The 16513-nt window shown below is 53.6% G+C and overlaps 1 protein-coding gene across 5 annotated transcripts in view; it reads left to right on the top strand.

Annotated features, from left to right (window-relative positions):
- LMO1 (LIM domain only 1) overlaps positions 1 to 16513 on the top strand; it is a 52228-nt gene that overhangs the window by 13914 nt on the left and 21801 nt on the right. Inside the window, exon 2 of one of the 5 annotated variants that reach the window (XM_072794174.1) lies at positions 2446 to 2706. The exons of 3 other annotated variants lie outside the window; for them this stretch is intronic. In XM_072794174.1, the coding sequence (XP_072650275.1) occupies positions 2682 to 2706 (25 nt within the window). In that variant the 5' untranslated portion in view covers positions 2446 to 2681. Of the gene's footprint in view, positions 1 to 2420; positions 2707 to 16513 lie in introns of those variants that run through there. One more of the 5 variants, XM_072794175.1, reaches the window with a different exon arrangement.

The raw sequence follows: 16513 nt of genomic DNA on the forward strand, positions 1-16513 counted from the left end.
GCCTGCCCAGCAATTCCCCATGAGCTGAGAGGGTGGATGCTGGATGGGATGCTGAATGCTTGTGTCTAGCTCTGTCCACCTGGCAGGCCCCTTCCAAGCTAAGAGCTCAAGTCACTTAAACGTTTCAAGGCTTGCTGTGTAGCTCTGTCAAGTGGAAGGCCTCTGTGGAGGCCTTTTTCCAGATCACTGTGGGAGCTCAGTGCTCACAACTGGGGGTACAGAGAGCTGCCTATGAACACAAGCAGCCCTTCACACACAGCTGTGATCTGCTGACATACACTACCTGGTTCTTTAGCCCACGGCTCAGCACCCCAGGCCTACTCCAGTCCCTGAAGTGGGGCACAGGGTCCCTGACTCCCTAGAGGGATGCCAGTTGGGTGGCTGCTAATTGGTATCTTGGAGACTGGGGGGAGCTGCTGTAGGGACAGAGCCCCAAGCCCGACACATGAAGAAGAGAGTGGACAAGTGCCTTCAGCTAGTCAAGTCCCAGTTTGTGGGTCAGGGCCAGAGCCTTGAAAGAGAGGAGAAGCCGCCCTGGAACTGGAGAGTAAAGCCACAGGCCTTGTTGAGCGAATGCCTTCCGGGAGCACAGAGGCATCTACAGCAAGAAGCTACCCCTTGCCAGCCTGTCAGCCGATTGCCTGTGACATTGTCTGGCCCCCCAGCTCAGGCTGGGGTGAGGGGTTGGTACCAAACGTGCCAATGGCAACAGTGTCAAAGCCTCCCTCAGACCCTCGGGGTATAGTCTGGCTGCAGTGGCAGGGGAGAGATCAAGCTCGCAGTCCTGAGGGACAGTGAGGCTGAGCAAAATGATATATTTAACATCAAATATACTCAAGGACTATTAGGATTAAGTATTCAAGATGAAGGGGAAAGCGAAACCCTCTGAGCTGCGGATGAGGCATCTCATTAGAAGCAGCCTCTCTTCTGTTTTCTTAAAGCCTGACTTCCCCGCTTAGGCTAGAGGAAGATGGGCTGCAGCCCCACTCCCCCATTCCTACTCCTGTCAGGCACCCTGCATTGGGGCCTCCCGGGGCTTACCGGGCACAGCCTGGCCTCCAGGTCTCATTTATACTCAGTAAGTTCCCCCCATCGTTGGATGCCATGGTTTACAAGGCACATTCACGTACACTAGCTCATCTGATCCCTGCAGGAACCTTGGACAGCCGGTGCCCCACTTCACAAACAGGGAACTGAGGCCCAGCCAAAGTGATTTGCTAAGGTCCACCATTAGTCATAGGCAGAGATGGGATGAAATCCCAACTTGCTGGTCATTGCCTTATCCTTGCTTGGGTTAGTACTCAGAAGTGTCTGCCAGGGATGAACCTCTGACACATCTATTTGAAGCCTTCCTTGGCCTATAGAAAATCCGTTAATATTTCCATCCCCTCTTGGAACTTGTGACTGTCAAGAGAGAAAAAAACAAACTCTTGGTATTTTAGAGTGGCCTTCCTAGAGTACGCAGCCTGAGCATTAGCCCCAAGGCTCTTGGGGAGAATTGGGGTTCCGGAGGAGGGGAGATGGACGCTGTCTCCCCTTAACTCCTGAGTTACAGGGCAAGAATTTCCAACTCGGTAATATCAGCAGAGCTTTAGGGTAGTACAGGCGGTAACGCCAGTGCCTTAGAATAATACGTGCTCAATAAATAGTTTTGGAATGAGAAAAACCTTCAAGGCCATGCTGTGCTTCTCAGAGAGAAGCTGAGACAGCATCCGGCTCCCTGTGGAATTAGGATGCTCTCGGGGAGGAGGGGGCTGCTAGGGTGAGGGTTGTGCTGGAAGACTCCAGTGGGAGAGTTTGTACCCTGCAGAGGGTTAACTTTGCCAAACAGTCCGGGAAGCAACCAGGAGCCTCCGGCAGAACAGGTAGGAAGGGAGGGTCCGAGATCAGAGAAAGATCGCCGAGGTGGGAAGGGGGGTCAGGAACCAAGGCTGAGGGCGTGGCAGTGGAAGACGACCGTGGTCCAGCGGACAAGTATCTGGGGTGAGGACCCGGGGTGCTCCGCGGAGCCCCGCGCCGAGCAGGGGCCGGGCGACCTCCAGGTGGCGCTGCGGAGCCGGGCAGCCGCGCGTCTCCACTCCCCATTAACCCGGGAGGGAGGGGGCCTCGGGAAATGTGTGCATTTATTCAGTAGCAGGAGTGCAAACCTCATACATTGAGGGAGAAAGGCAGCGGGAGACGGCCGCCGAGATTCCCCATCTCTTTGAATATAATTTTAGATTGAGATTCAGATTAAATCCGAGGGGAAAACACTTTATGAGGCTGAAAGCTGTGTCGTTGCCAGAGCCAGGGTTATGAGCTATCAAATGCAATTACATTAAGACAGATTATACTGGGCAAATTGAGCCATTTAGAAGGTGAGAATCAAAGAAACGGCTCTGATCCTCTCTTCCCCCTTCTCTCTCCCTCTCCCTCTCCCTCTCTCTCTCTCTCTCTAAATTGCAGTTCGTAGTTCCTTGCAATTCTGAGGCACAAAAGTAGGTGAGACTGCTTTTGTATCTGCGAAGTGCTTCGCTCCTGAATGTAATTCTAGCTGAGTGCAATCTAGGTTAAGAGCCGGACAAGCGGGTAATTAGAGCCCGCTCGCTGCCCGAGGAGCGGCCGCCCCGCCGAAGCGCGCCCGGAGTCGGCGCCCTTCTCCCCGGCCGAGCCGAGCTGCGGCTGGACACGGAGCGCCCGAGATGATGGTGCTGGACAAGGAGGACGGTAGGTGGCGGGCGGGGGGCCGACGCCCCGCACCCCGTCGCCCTCCGCCGCGGCGCACGGAGCACTCGCCGGGAGCGGCGCACACACGCGGGGCCGTGCCGGTGCCGGGCCTGGGGGGCGGGGGCGCGGGGAGGGTGTGAGCCGGCGGCGGGCGGAGCGCGGGCCGGTGCAGGCTGCGGCCCCTCGGACCTGGGCGCAGCGGCGCTCCGGGCAGCGCGGCGGCTCGTGTCGCCGCAGCCATCTCCCTCGCGCCGGCCCGGGACCCGGAGGAGCCAGGAGCGCCGAGCAAACCGGGGGCTTCGGGAGACCCGCACGCCCGAGCCCGCAGCCAGCGGGCGCGCGGGAAGCCCGTGCTCGCCCCGGGGTGCCCGGGGAGCGGGCCCAGGGCAAGGCCGCCGGCCCCTCGAGGAGACAGACGCCACCCGCCCCCCCTGCTGGCCCGCGGTCTCCCCGTCCCCGGAGCGCGCAGGCGGGAGTTTGGCCTCGAGGAAGAAAGTGTCCCGCCGCCGGCCAGGGGCGCGCTGGCTCGCGTAGGAGAGGCCCTGGAGAGTGGCGTGGAGCTGCCGTGGTCCAGAGCTCCGTGCGCCCCAGAGGTCAGAGCAGGGGGCCCCGTGGTCGCTGCAGGCCTCTAGCAGGTGGTTCTGACTGCAGGCGCCCTGCAGCAAGTGTCCTGGTATGTTTAGGAGAGGTTGGGGCAACCCAGCCCACGTGAGGGTAAAGCCAAGTGGGTGCCCGGTGGTGACCCAAACGCAGCCCAGAGGGGACAAACCATAGCAGTAGCAGCTCCCTGGCTGGCCCGGCCCTCCTGCCCTGTAGGTGAGGGTGGCCTGGTGTGTTCGTGTTGTAGGGAGATGAGGGTGTAATTGCTGGGACCCATACTGTCCCCGGATTTCTCCTGGTAAGGAACTATGAAGGTGGGTTTGCAGTGTGCCACCAGGAATCCTCTTAGATTGACTGTGGTGGCCATTCTCTGACCTTCTACTAGTGAGTCTGCCCTCAGCCTGTGCCCTCTGCCCAGTGGGTCAGTCATGTTACTGACATGGGCAGGTGGTGAAATTTTAAGTTAAATGACTCACTCAAGGTCACACAGGTTGTGGGCTTCACTGCTGCCACGTGCTGATGCTCCTAGGCTCCCCGCCACCTGTGAGACCTCTGTCAGGGAGGCGCATTTAAAGTGTCTGGCCTGGGGGGTGGCATGTGGCCGGTAAGCCCACGAAGGCTATTTCTCAGCGTGTATGTAGTAAGAGAGGAAAGGGAGAACTAAGTGCTTCTGGGCGAAAGAATGCTTTTGCCAGGGGCTGGCTGGGGTGCGACCACCATCTCTAGTATGCTCTTATCTCTTCAGGGCCCCCCAGGATCTGTATGTGGGCTGTCAGAGGACTAGGCTTCTGCAGGTCTGTATAGAATGACAAGGAGAAGGACCCGGTCAGGCCAAACCAGGAGGCAGGAGGCATTTTGTCACAAGTTCCCCAGGTTCTCTCAGACCAGTCACGCACAGAGCTAGGCTTCACGCTGTCTCTCTTGGTAAAATGAGGGGCTTGCAGAAGCCAGTGCAGAGGGTGCTTCCTTGGTGTGTGGAGGTACTCTCCTGACCGGGAACCCGTGGAACTCAGGGTATGTCTGCAGCCCCACGGCATTATATGGCATCCTTGGCTTCCCCAGGCCCTATACACGGGAGGCCTCGGGCGGGGAGATTGGTCTCATGCAACAAGATGACCCCACCACCACTCACCTAGACAGTACTCTGTGCAGGCACCCCAGAGTTCCTTTGAGCTCTGTTATACTCAAGATTTTCCAATGCAGATGAGCCCCGAATAGGAATAGGTATCTGGAGGTCATTTTAGCCTCCAGTCTCCTGCCTCCAGACTGCAGTACATCGCAGCCACCCTCGGCATATGTGTTTCCCCTAGTCCCCACCAGATCTGTAGAGAAGAGCTCATGCTGCCCCTCGGACCCCCTACTCTGTTCAGTCTAATAATATGGTGCACCCTACAGTTCATACCACTGGGCTCTGGGGCCCCTAACAGCACCAGGCAGGTAGACAGCTGGGGCCCAGAGGACCCATTTGATTCTTGCCCTGCCTAGCCCAGCTATGTCCTCCAAAGCATTCTTTTGGCTCATAAATCTACCCTCCCTGCTCCCCATTAGAGTCTCGCCTCCCCTAATTCCAGGAAGCCCTAAAGGTGGCCCCTTCAATTGGGGAAGAGAGAAAGGCTCTGGATCCACTCACCTGTCCCTCGGAGCCTGCTGCCTAATTTCTTCCTGGCACTTATGGCATTTCAGCAGGTGGCCATCTAGGTTAGGTGGCAGCCTGGCCCCCAGGGCCCCCAAGAAGCATGTCCCTCAGGGATGCAGCACTGCACCCTTTGTCTGGCTGCAGCAGGGACTCGGGGCTCTTATTAACCACCCCCAATGCCTTTTCTCCACCTGACAGCATCTTGTCGGAAGAGGCCGGGGCTCCTCTGGTTGAAGTCAGGTCTGCCAGCTGCCGAGGACCAAAGCTCTTGCTCTGCTGGGCTGCAGGGCTTTCATGTTGCACTTCTGAAAGATAATAAAATATCAATCGCTTTGCCGTAGCAACGGGTTTAAGAGACTTTCTGAAGTATTGAATCGTCAGAAAAAAAAAATTTTTTTTTTTTTTTTTTTTTTTTTTTTGCTTTTAAGCACAGTGCATTATTAATAAAGTAATCCATTAGGTCGAGCAGTGAAGGGCCACCACAGAGAGGAAAGATCTGTTTTGCAAATGGTTAAACTTCTGGTTTTAAGATTAATTGCTTTCATTTGGACGCTTGCTCTTGGCCTAGCCATCTCCACTTTACTGGAACTCAGGGTCCGGGCTTTCTAAATGCCGTCGGGCCTGCCTGTCAGCAAAGGAAGCCCTGCTCCAACTTTCCCAGAGAAATAGCCCTTCTTTCCCTGGCACCTGTGCCTGAGCGAGCACTAGGCCATGGGCCTTCTCAGGAGGCCTGCAGTCTCAGGGGAGCAAAGAGAGCTACTGCCCTGAGCCCTGAGAGCTGGATTAGTCCTCAGGCCTTTGGAGAAGAGGCCCTCGAGTAGAGGCAGACAGCAGAGGGTCCAAGCAGCTCCAAGAACAGTGAGAGACTTGGGCTGCAGGGGACTGGGCAGGAAAAGATGCTGAGGGCCCCTCTTGGGGGTGCTGGAGTGCCCCCAGGGACATGCTGGAGAAGGTAAGTTGCCTCTGCAAAGGCCCCGTAGGAAAACTGGGGTGACCTCAGGAAACAGCAGGCAGGTTGTAGAACTAAACACCGACATGATTCTTAGAGCATTTTTAATAAGTAAAATTGCCTAAGGAGAGTAGAGCTGGACTGACGAGGGCCAGACAGTGAGTCTTCAATTGTTAATGACCGCTACGAGTGTGGCCTCCACAGTGGACCTGGTTGATCTGTCAGGGCGGGCTCTTGGCTATTCTTGGGTACGGACCAGCTTTTGCTCAGCCATCAGCAGGACCTCCTGGGCTATCCCATCATGCCCTGGACTGCAAAGAGTCCTAGGGGTCTCTCCTAGCACAGTGTGGCTGGGACCTTCCTGGCCCCAGAGATGGAGGCAGGGACTGGGCCCTGATGCTTTTCCATGCCAGAGACCCCAGCGGGTCTGCAGGAAGTCAGAGCGCAGGAGGCACTGCTGCCTGCTGAGGACTCGTACAAGCCTTGTGAGGTGGGAAGGGTGGGGGGCCAGGTCTGACACTTGCCTGAGGCCTAGAAGAGGATGGTCTCCATCTGTAGCTGCCATGCCAGCCCCAGCAGCAGCTACCTCCTCATTGCTGGAAACAAGGCTTCACGAATCTTGAGCAGCATGTACAGCTGCTTACCCTTCCTGCCCTGGTTCAGCCAGGCAGAGAGCCTATAAAGATGGGTCTCCCTCACCCCCTCCCAGAGCCTTGGGTAAAGAAGCAGGTGTGCCTGTCTGTTCCCTGCTCTTCCGTTCATTTGCCCACACAGAACACTAACGGGGGTGGCGGGGGGGGCGGGGGGGGGACAGGGAAACAACATAAATTGGTCTGTCGTCCAGAATCCATGTCTCGCTAATGTACCCAGATTAACTCAACTGTAAATTGTCTCCTTGGATGGCAGTGTCTTGCTAAAAGTTTCCCATATGATTCATGATTTGGATTGCTTTTAACGGCTATTGGCTAAGCAAGCCGGTGACTGTACAAGGTGATGCAATTGGCATTAGTGAGGGGAGGCACGGGAGCGTGTAATGCAGTCAATACTGCATTAACTACTGATGCCCAATTACAGGGAGTGGGAGAGAGCCTTTCAGGAGCATTAGGACTGGGGGAAGCTGAGATCACTGGCCGCTGCTCGCCTAAAAGCTTCACCCTTTGCGTGCCGAGGCTTGGCGCTGACGTGGCCACTCACTTGGCCTCTGTGGCTGCCTTTCTCTCTTACTGTCTTTCTCTTTCGGAACATGTCCCATAAAGATGCTTTTAGCACATGGAAACGTGTGTTTTCCTAGAGCTGGGGCCTGCCTTTCATCCCTCAGAGAGTCGATTCCCCACCCCAGCCAGTGTCCCACAGTCAGACCCGGTGGCTGCCCCACCCACTTCCATTTGAGGAACCTCCCAGCAGGCCCCATTTGTGAACAGGACCAAGAGGAGATCTATTTTGGTCTCTCTCCCTTGGAACAGATGGATGATTGCCAGCGAGCGTTGGCGGCCGCCCCTCTGTGGTCATGGGCAGAGGAACATGAGGCCTGGCCGAGGCGCAGTGGGCTGCGGGTATACCGCTGACAAAATTGGGAAGTGGCCATGGTTGGATGGGGCCAGGCCCTTCTCTGAGCAGAAGACAGAGCTGGGGAGCCTACTGGGGGCATGCCCAAGCTATGTTGGGGTCTTTAGTAAGTGTGGGCCCCCTCTAGAGCTGCATCCATGCAGGGGGCAGAGCTGCCCCCAAGTAGCCAGCGGGCCAAGGCTGTTGTTCAGATCCACCTCCAGGGACCAGAGGAACCCTGATCAGGAGTGCTAGGAGATTGGAAGGGAGTTAGAGAAAAGGGCGTTGGTACCATAGCATGCCAGGTACAATGTGCTGGCTGCTACCTCCACGATCCACCAGGTCCAACGCCTCCACTATGGTTTTGTGCTCCATGCCCACCATTGAGGTCACTCTGCCCTTATACCGTCTCATCTCTACCATGAGAACCACCACACCTGACTGGTTGGGCGGCTAGTGAGGATTAAATGAGAAAATGTCCATACACTTGATCAGCCAGGAGCCTCATGCCTGTGCAGGGTGACATCGTTCTCCACACAATGACAGTATGATCAAATAATCTGGTGCCCAGTCTGGTGCCTGTTTACTACCTTGTTCACTCACTCTCCCTCTTCCAGTTTATCTGTCATGACCACTGATCACTGAAGTTCAGGAAGCAGGCTGACTTCACTCCTTATCACTGTCCAGATCCCCAAGGCAGGTAGCTTCATAGAAGAGGCCTCCAGGACCACTCTCTGCAAGCCCTTCCATCTCTAGGGGCACAATCAAGGCTGAAAGTGGGCAGGAGAGTTGGCCAGGGTTATATAGGGAACCCAGAGCTTCGGCTTCTGAGTTCTGTGCCCAGCTTCGTGCCCTCTGACCCCTGCCTCCAGGCCTGAGGAGGCTGAGTGGTAGAAAAGTCTGAGCATCCAGTTGTGGCCCTAGCCAGCCTACCGACAGCGCGCAGGACAGGCTTCTGTCCTCAAACGTAAGTCCTCTTGGCAGGTGCTGACGGGCACTAACCTGACCTCGGTTTTCATGGACGAGAGCAGCCCCGGAGGTACATGTGGCGTGAAGCCCATCCTGCCCGCCCACCCTGCCCGTAGTGGAAGGACACTGAGGCATGGTGGACATCCTCCCACCCTCAGGCTTAACCGTTCACGGCGCTGTTAGACTGAGTTTTCCTGGCAGGTCTGCCCTTGGGATGGGGCTACCCCAGTGGAGTCAACTTGTATTGGCCTACAAGAGCTGATTTCGCACATCTCTTCCCAAATCCGAGCTCAGTGGCATCGCATTGGTAGCTGGAAATCAGCCATGGTGGGAATATTAACACCATGGAAATTGGCAAACACTACAAATAAGGGCTTATTTTCAGATAAATGCCAATTGTTAAGCATTTGTCAGCACACAAACGGATTGCATTCATCTGGGTCTCTGGACCCACCTCTTCCTGTTCTGCCACCATGGTTCACCCCCATCCCACCTGGCATCTTTCTCCTGGTTCTCACTACAGCCAGGGACCCCGCCTGTGCTATGCCAGCGTTGTGCCTGAGACCTGCTGCCACGCTCGCTGTGCCGTGCAGGTCTAACACGGCCACCCCGCTTTGGTGTTCCAGGTAGACCCCGGCATTTGCCACTGTGCTCTCGTTCCTGCTGCGCCCCTTGCCTGGCAAGCCCTCTCCCCTGCAGTTGGCCTTGCGGGAGAGTACGGTGACCAAAGCCTCTTATGGACCCTTCCAGGCCACGCTCAGAGCCACGATCCACCCTACCTAGCAACAAGCTGGTCTCTTGCTGGAGCGTAATCATTTTGTGTTTTATCTAAGGCAGGAGTCCATGGTGGCTGACACAACTTGGGGCAAGTTCAAAGCAGGTGGTGTGAGAGGAGTGAGCAGGCTGGTCCAGGCTGCAGAGGCAGATCCCCCAGAGTGCAGGCGTGCTGGTCAGATTGGGTCACTAGCTCCTACCTCCTGCCTCTTCCCCACTGAGCCTTCTTGACTGGCCTACTGTCTTCACATACGGCCTGCCGGCATGATTCAGGACACACGGGTGCTAGTCCCAGCTGACTGCTCTGGGACTCCAGACAACTCACTGCGCCTCAGTTTTCACATCTCTGCGATGGGAGCAATACCTAAGGGGCACCTAATGTCTGTGTACACGCTTGATAAACCAGGAAGCCTCATGCCTCTGTGGGGTGACCTTGTTCCTGCACAGATACAGTGTGATCTCTTTGGCTTTAGCCTCTCACTCTTTAGGGCTCATATAAACACACTTGCTATCGTTTCACTGAACCCTTAAAAGTGAGGCATCATGCTCTGCAGGTGTATCAGTAAATTACTGCTGCATAACCAACCACCCCCAAACTCAGAGGCTCCAAACAACAAGCATCCGTTTAGCTCTTGAATCCGTAGGTCAGTGATTTAGGCTGGGCTTAGCTGAGACATTTCTTGCGTCTCAACTGGACTCTTGTGCGTGGCAGACGGCTGACCTACTGGATGCTGCGGTACCAGCATCCCCCATGATCCAGCAAGCTCTTCCAGCCTGTTCTCAGAGTAGAGACAGGTCAGGAGGGCGAGTAGAAGTACACAAGGTTTCCTGAGGCCTGGGTTTGGCTCTGGGAGGTTTTTGCCTCTGCCACATTCTGTCGGCCAAAAGAAATCACAGGGCCAGCCCAAGTTCTGGAGGGTAGGGGCTGGGGGTGGTGGTCAGATTGTGGTCCTGCAGGGAGGAAGGAGGTGGAAAGTCACATGGCAAAGGGCGTGCATACATACCAGCAGGAGGGGTAGAGAATTGGGGCCATTTCTGTACTCATTCCACCAAAGCATCTCCCACGTATGATCTCATTGAATACTCTGAACCACCCTAGGAAAAAGCTACCCGTATTATCCTCATTTCACAGATGAGAAAACTGCTATACAAAGAGGCTGTGTAATTGGTCGCAGGTCCCACACTTGCAAGTGCCAGGGTTCAGGCCATCTCACTGCAGAGTGTGTTCTCTGAGCCAGGCGTCTCTGCCCCCTCCCTGTTCCAGCTGGCGGACTGGGAGGTGGGGGAGACGGATGCTCAGGGAGGGTTCAAGGGAGAGGGGGTGGAGCCAGCAAGGGGCCGCCTGGGGACCAGGGGAGGGAGGCTGGCGGGGTAGTTTTTCTGGGGGGCCACCTTTGGAAGGCAAGCCTGGATGGGGACCACAATGAGGTCAGCAGCCCCCACGGCCTTCCCGGGCTTTTCCTCTCTGTCCTGCGATGCCACTGGATGGTGGGAAGGGGTGGGAAGCTCGCTGCTTCCCAGAGCTGACTCAGGCCTGGGTACATATGCAGATGCAGCCAGGCAGGAATCAATTCATTGGTTAGCCCCTCGCCTCAAAAAAAAAACTGGGCGGTAAGTGGGCTGGTGAGAGGCCTGTGTACATTCATAAACCAGCTGATTGAAAAGCAATATTTCAGATAAATACAAGCCAGCGATCTATCAGTGGTTGTAATAAAACCCAGGCTTCAGGCTGTGATTTTATTTTGAAATAATAAGAATTGCTTGATTCTTTTTACTTGAGTTACCATGGTAATTCCGGCGTGGAGCAGTGTTATATTGATTTAGAAAGTGGACAGTAATATTTCTTTTGTGTTATTCTGTTTCTAGGCCTTGATTTCTAATTTCCACTTGGAGATTACTTTTATAAATTTCTTAAGTCCTTCCACTTTTTTTCCTCTCACAGTATAATTTTCCTCTCATACGCCACTATGTTCTGAGCTTATTGGTTTGCTCTTATTTTAAATTAAACTTGCTGGTTTCAAATATTGAAATGACATCTTTGTCTGTGTCTGTACTTTGGTTTAGCAAAATATTACAGTCTGACGCTTTCTGCTTAATAATTTAAGGGAGGCATTCTGTCGGCCTCACTGGGTGCCGATAACTTATGACTCAACCAGCGCAGGCCTTAAACTCCTGACATTTTAATATTGTGTGGCGGGAGCAGCAGCCCCTCTGCTCTGAGTCTTGGTGGAGAAAAACCCATGTGGTACCCCAGAAGGGAGTTTTAATAATTCAGCCTTGCCGGTTGGTGTGATGGCTTGATGGAGAGGGGAGGGAGACCCGTTCTTCCCACAGAAGAGGGAGCAGCTCTGGCCTGGGCTCCTGCAGCCCACAGCTGGCCCCTGCTTTGTCCTGTCTCTCTCCTCCCTGAATCTTTAAAAACTCCAATTCCTGATCCCTGATGTCTGGGAAGGTTGTGTGGAGGCTGCCTGTGGGTGCCATCCAAATGCTTAATCTCTTGTTTCTCAACTTCCCCATTTGTAAAACAAGTGGAACCCACTAGCGTGGGCTTTGAGTCAGACAAACAGGTTCGGATCCCACCTCTGACACTCAGTGATTCTGAATAGTAAGTTGTAATAGTAGTTCTGACCAGTCAAGTGGGTGTGATCACGACCGCCTCCTAGGTCCGTTGAGCCTTCAGTGGGCCAAGCTCCTGATGGTCTTGTAGATGGTTGGTACAGTTCCCTAACCTTCGGCAAGTGTTAGTGAGGAGCAGGGGAGAAAATGGAAGTGGTTATGCTTTGAAACACTTACTCTGCTACAGACATGCGTGGGGTTCTGAACCCTGGGAGGATTGCTCTTTGGGAAGGACCTAGGACTGGGCTCCAGGAGGTGGGCCAGCTCCACTCACTTTCCTGGGCCGCTCAGCTGTGAGCAAGGTCATCTCACAGTACTCCTTAGCAAGGACCGGACTCCAGAGGGAAACACATAACAATATGGGTTATAGGGCTGAGATGTGTCTTCAGGCCCTCCCCGCCCCCGGCCTGAGGAGAGGGCCCTGTCCTGTGTGGTATGCAAGTGCCGTTGTGTGTCACCCACCTATTGCTGTGTAACAAATGGTTTCATGATTTAGCATCTTAAAACAATACCCATAGTATCCGTAGGTCAGGAGTCCAGGTATAGCTTATCTGGGTCCTCTGCTCAGGCTTCTTTGCAGACAATAATTAAGGTGTTGGCTGGGGCCATGATCTCATGTCAAAATTCATCTGGGGATTGAGTTTCCCAGTTCACTCATTTGGTTGTTGGCAGGATTCAGTTCCTCCTGGGCTGTTGGTCTGAGGGCTTCCATTCCTCACTGACTGTGGATCAGGGACAGTCCTCATTTCTGTGCCACATGGGCCTCTCCAACGTGGCAGCTTGTTTCCTTAAAGCCATTGAGAGAGTGTCTGCTAGCAGGCAAGAGGTCAGTCTTTTATAAGATGTGACACATCTAATCACAGATGTGACATTCCATCACTTTGGCTATATCTTTTTTCTTAGGAGCAAGTCATTAGGTCCCACTCAAACTCAAGCAGGTAGGGGTTACACACGGGCATGAGTACTGGAGGACACGATCACTGGGGACCATCTTAGATAGCAGCCTACTGTGAGAGGTCAACAAACTCTGGCCCCAGGGTGGCCAACGGTTTAGCTGCCCCAAGAGACCATGAAACATCAGTTCTATCCCAGGAGGCCCATTGCCTATCCCTCACACCAGGGAAGGCCATGGAGCCTTTTATTTAATCTTCATGGCACACTTGGGAGGTTGGCAGTTGAAACACTAGCCCCATTTTGCAGAGGAGGAGGTTGTGCTCAGAGAGGGAAAGACTGCCTAGGATAGCCCAGCAAGTCAGTATATTGCAGCGGAGCTCGGACTAGAACCAGGCCTCTGCCTGCCGCCTGCTGTGGGCCTGGGGAGGAAGTGGTAAAGGCACTCCCTGGCCCTGGTGGTGAGAAGCTATAGAGCTGATTGTAAGCACACACAGGGACCAGGGCTAGGCATGGGAACTGCTGGATTCCTCATTTCACAGATAGGCTTGCGGAGGACGCTAGGAACCTGCAGTGCAGCCGTCTATTACCCAAGGGCCTCTCTTCTCACTCACCGGTAACCCTGGGAGGAGGTGAGGGTGGTTCCTTCCTGAGCCAGTCTTCCTGCGGCTGTTGGACTGAGGGCCTCAACCCCTCCCCAGCCATTGCCAGGCCAGGGGGAGCCAGCATCTTTGAGGCCACTTGAGCAGTTCTTCACATGGGAGCAGGACTGATGGAGGCTCTCCTGTGGGCTGAGCACAGGGCGGGGGGCCGGCACTCTTGCATCCACAGCCTAGCTCTGCCCCCAGCTCAACAGTATGTCCCTGGGCAGGCTGCTCTCTGGGTCTGTGTGTCACCATTTACATTTCAAGAGTTACTGGCTGTTTGATGCCTAGTGGTACCCAGTATGGAGATATGTCTGTGGGGAATGAGTGTATTGAGGCCAAGGCCAGGAGAAAAACCACCCTGACAAGATTTCTTTGTCTTTCTTTGGCACCCTGGGGTCAGAGGAGTAGAGCTCCTAGGGGAGAACATCTGTGGCCTCTGGCCCTCCATATTCGGTCTTGCCACATTTGAATCCTTTCCAGCTGGCCCCAGGCAGAGCCTTACCTAAGAGGTAGAGGGGACCCTGAAGCAGGCCCAGAGCCTAGAGGCCAGTGAACAGAAGTCACAGCCTCAGGCCTCAGAGGACCATGGTTTGTTACCCATCCCTCCTTGGATGGCGGAGAAACTAAGGCACCAAGAAGCATTTATGTCCTCTCTCAACTGAATATCTCTGAGTAGAAAAGTCGGAAGCCCAGCAGGGGCTGCCTCAAGCCCACAATGGGGTGCCGGGGCTGTCCCCCATATCTTTGCCTGTTTGTCAGTGGCTGTTTCCTGCAGGCAGCTGCCCTCACTCCAGCCGGAAGCTCTTTCCCATCTGTGAGGTGTCTTGGCAGGGGCTGGGGCTCTGGAGGAGCAGAGGGCAGTGGGCAGCGCCCCCTCAGGGACCGGGTACTGACCTGGTACGCAGCCCACGTGCAGAGTGTGACCGGCCTGTTCTGCCCCAAGGATGTTTTCACAGCATTCTTTGATCCTCAGGACGCTTTATCAGATCAGTGCTAGAATATGCCTGCGTGTGAGAATAACATCTCGTTAATACTATGGGAAATGTAAAAATTAAAACTATGATCCAGGAAAGAAATCAGAATTGTTGGAAATAATTAACATAGCAAAACTGGCAGCAGTTAGGACGTCGGCAGCTGGCAAAATATGTTATTGACTCAAAGTTGACGGAGGAATCAGATCTTCCCGATAAAATTTAGATCTGCTGAAGTTGGCTCAGGGAATCTTTTTTTTTTTTTTTTTGATAGAAATAATTATCACAAAAGAAATCTCAACAGTGTCAAAAGCTCTAGTTCATACAATTTAATATGAGCCCAAAAGTGATCATGAACCAAATAGTGACTTAAAATTTAAAAATAGTCGATCCCAATGAAAATAATTCCAGTATGGAATTTTTCTTTCTTTTTTTAATGTATTTTAAGTGCCAGGAAAAAGAAAAGGAATTCTAGTAAAAATAAAAATGGAGAAGGGGCAAAAAAATCTTAGTTTAACTCTAGTGAATAGAGAATTGATCAAGAAATCAAATGGACTTAATGAAGCTCAGTAAGAACTACTTTCTTGATGAAAAATCATCAATGGTAGTATAATTCCTAGTAAAATATATGGTTAGGAGCAAGTTCCTAGTAATAGATGCTTAGCAATTACTTTGTTGAGTGAATAGTGAATGAATGAATAAACAGGCAAAGGAGGTTAGGAGGGGAGCAGAGAGGGTCACAAGGAATGCTTTGTCCCAGAGACAGGACAGACTTATACTTTAAGAAAAAAAAAAAAAAAATATATATATATATATAATTTATTTATTTGAGAAAGCACAAGCAGGGGGAGCAGCAAAAGGAGAGAGAGAAGCAGGCTCCCCACTGAGCAGGGTCCCTGACATGGGGCTCCATCCCAGGACCCTGAGATCATGTTCTGAGTCAAAGGCAGACACTTAACTGACAGCCACCCAGGCGCCCCAGACTCATACTTTATTAAGACTATTTGTACTCCTCTGGCATGTTCTCCATCACCACCCAGCAGTTCTCTAATTCTCAGTGGACACAAACTCAGTGTCCTACAACTTCACTCAATTCTGACTCCATCTAGCACTAGCTCCCACAGGTTAAAGGTTTGGTCCCACAAGACTGCCCCCACTCTGGAGGCCAATTATAATCCCAAGCTGCCATCTGTACTTCCGACTGGCCTGCTATCAATTGGGGTTGCCATGATCCCCTCCTCAGGTTAGAGAATTCACTAGGAAGGCTCACAGAACTCAGGGAAACATTTTCTTACATTGACCAGTTCACCGTATAGGATATAGGTGAAGAGGTACCTAGTACGAGGTCTGGACAGTTGGTTTCCCATCCCAGGAGCTTCTGTCCCTGGGGGACTGGTGTGCGCCACCCTCCTGGCACATGGATGCTTTCACCAACCCAGAGCTCATCAAGTCTTGTTCAAGCGTTTTGATGAAGCTTAGTCTCCAGCCCCCTCCCTGGCTTTCCTGGAGGTCTGTCAATGCATAGGGCAGGAAGTGCCAACCCTCCTCATTTCTTGGTCATTCAGGCCACCAGCCCCATCCTGAGGCTAGCTGGGGGCCCTCAGCTTAAGTCACCTGGAGAGCATACAGACAGGTGTGCTTAGGAGGGGCTCCTCGCCAATAACAAAAGATAGTTCTGTCACTCAGGAAGCTCCGTGCCAAGAACCAGAGACAAAGCGCAAATATGTTATATCACAGCTACTCCGGCGAAAATAAATCAGAGGAGATAACATGAGAGCAGCAGAAACAGCACATGATGTGAGGGGGAAGGATTCTTCCTTTGGAGCTTTCCAGGGTGTCTGTGCTCCCCCTTCAGCCTAAGACTGCTCCGTTTCTTCATTCCCTCAGTTTCCTGGTGAGCCTGTGGTCCAGGTGGTGGCTTATCTGAGGTCTCCTGGGGATCAAGATCCAGGCTAGAACCTCTTAGCTGCCAGAGGCAGGGCCTGGACTCCCAGAGTTGAGCCCCAGGGAAGGCAGACCAAAGGTCCTGGCTGCAAGCCTGGCCTCACCTACCTCCGTCCCAGGGGCCCTTGCTTGCCCTGCCCAGCTCTGGCCTGAGGCCTCCCCTGACCCTACCCTTCCTCTTCTGTTGCTGTCCCATGACCAGACGGACTGAGATCCTGGCTTTCCAGGCTCCAAAGGAATGATCTGAAGCCCGGGGGCCAGAGGC

Source organism: Canis lupus, chromosome 23, assembly GCF_048164855.1.
Source record: "Canis lupus baileyi chromosome 23, mCanLup2.hap1, whole genome shotgun sequence".
NCBI classification, from domain to species: domain Eukaryota; kingdom Metazoa; phylum Chordata; class Mammalia; order Carnivora; family Canidae; genus Canis; species Canis lupus.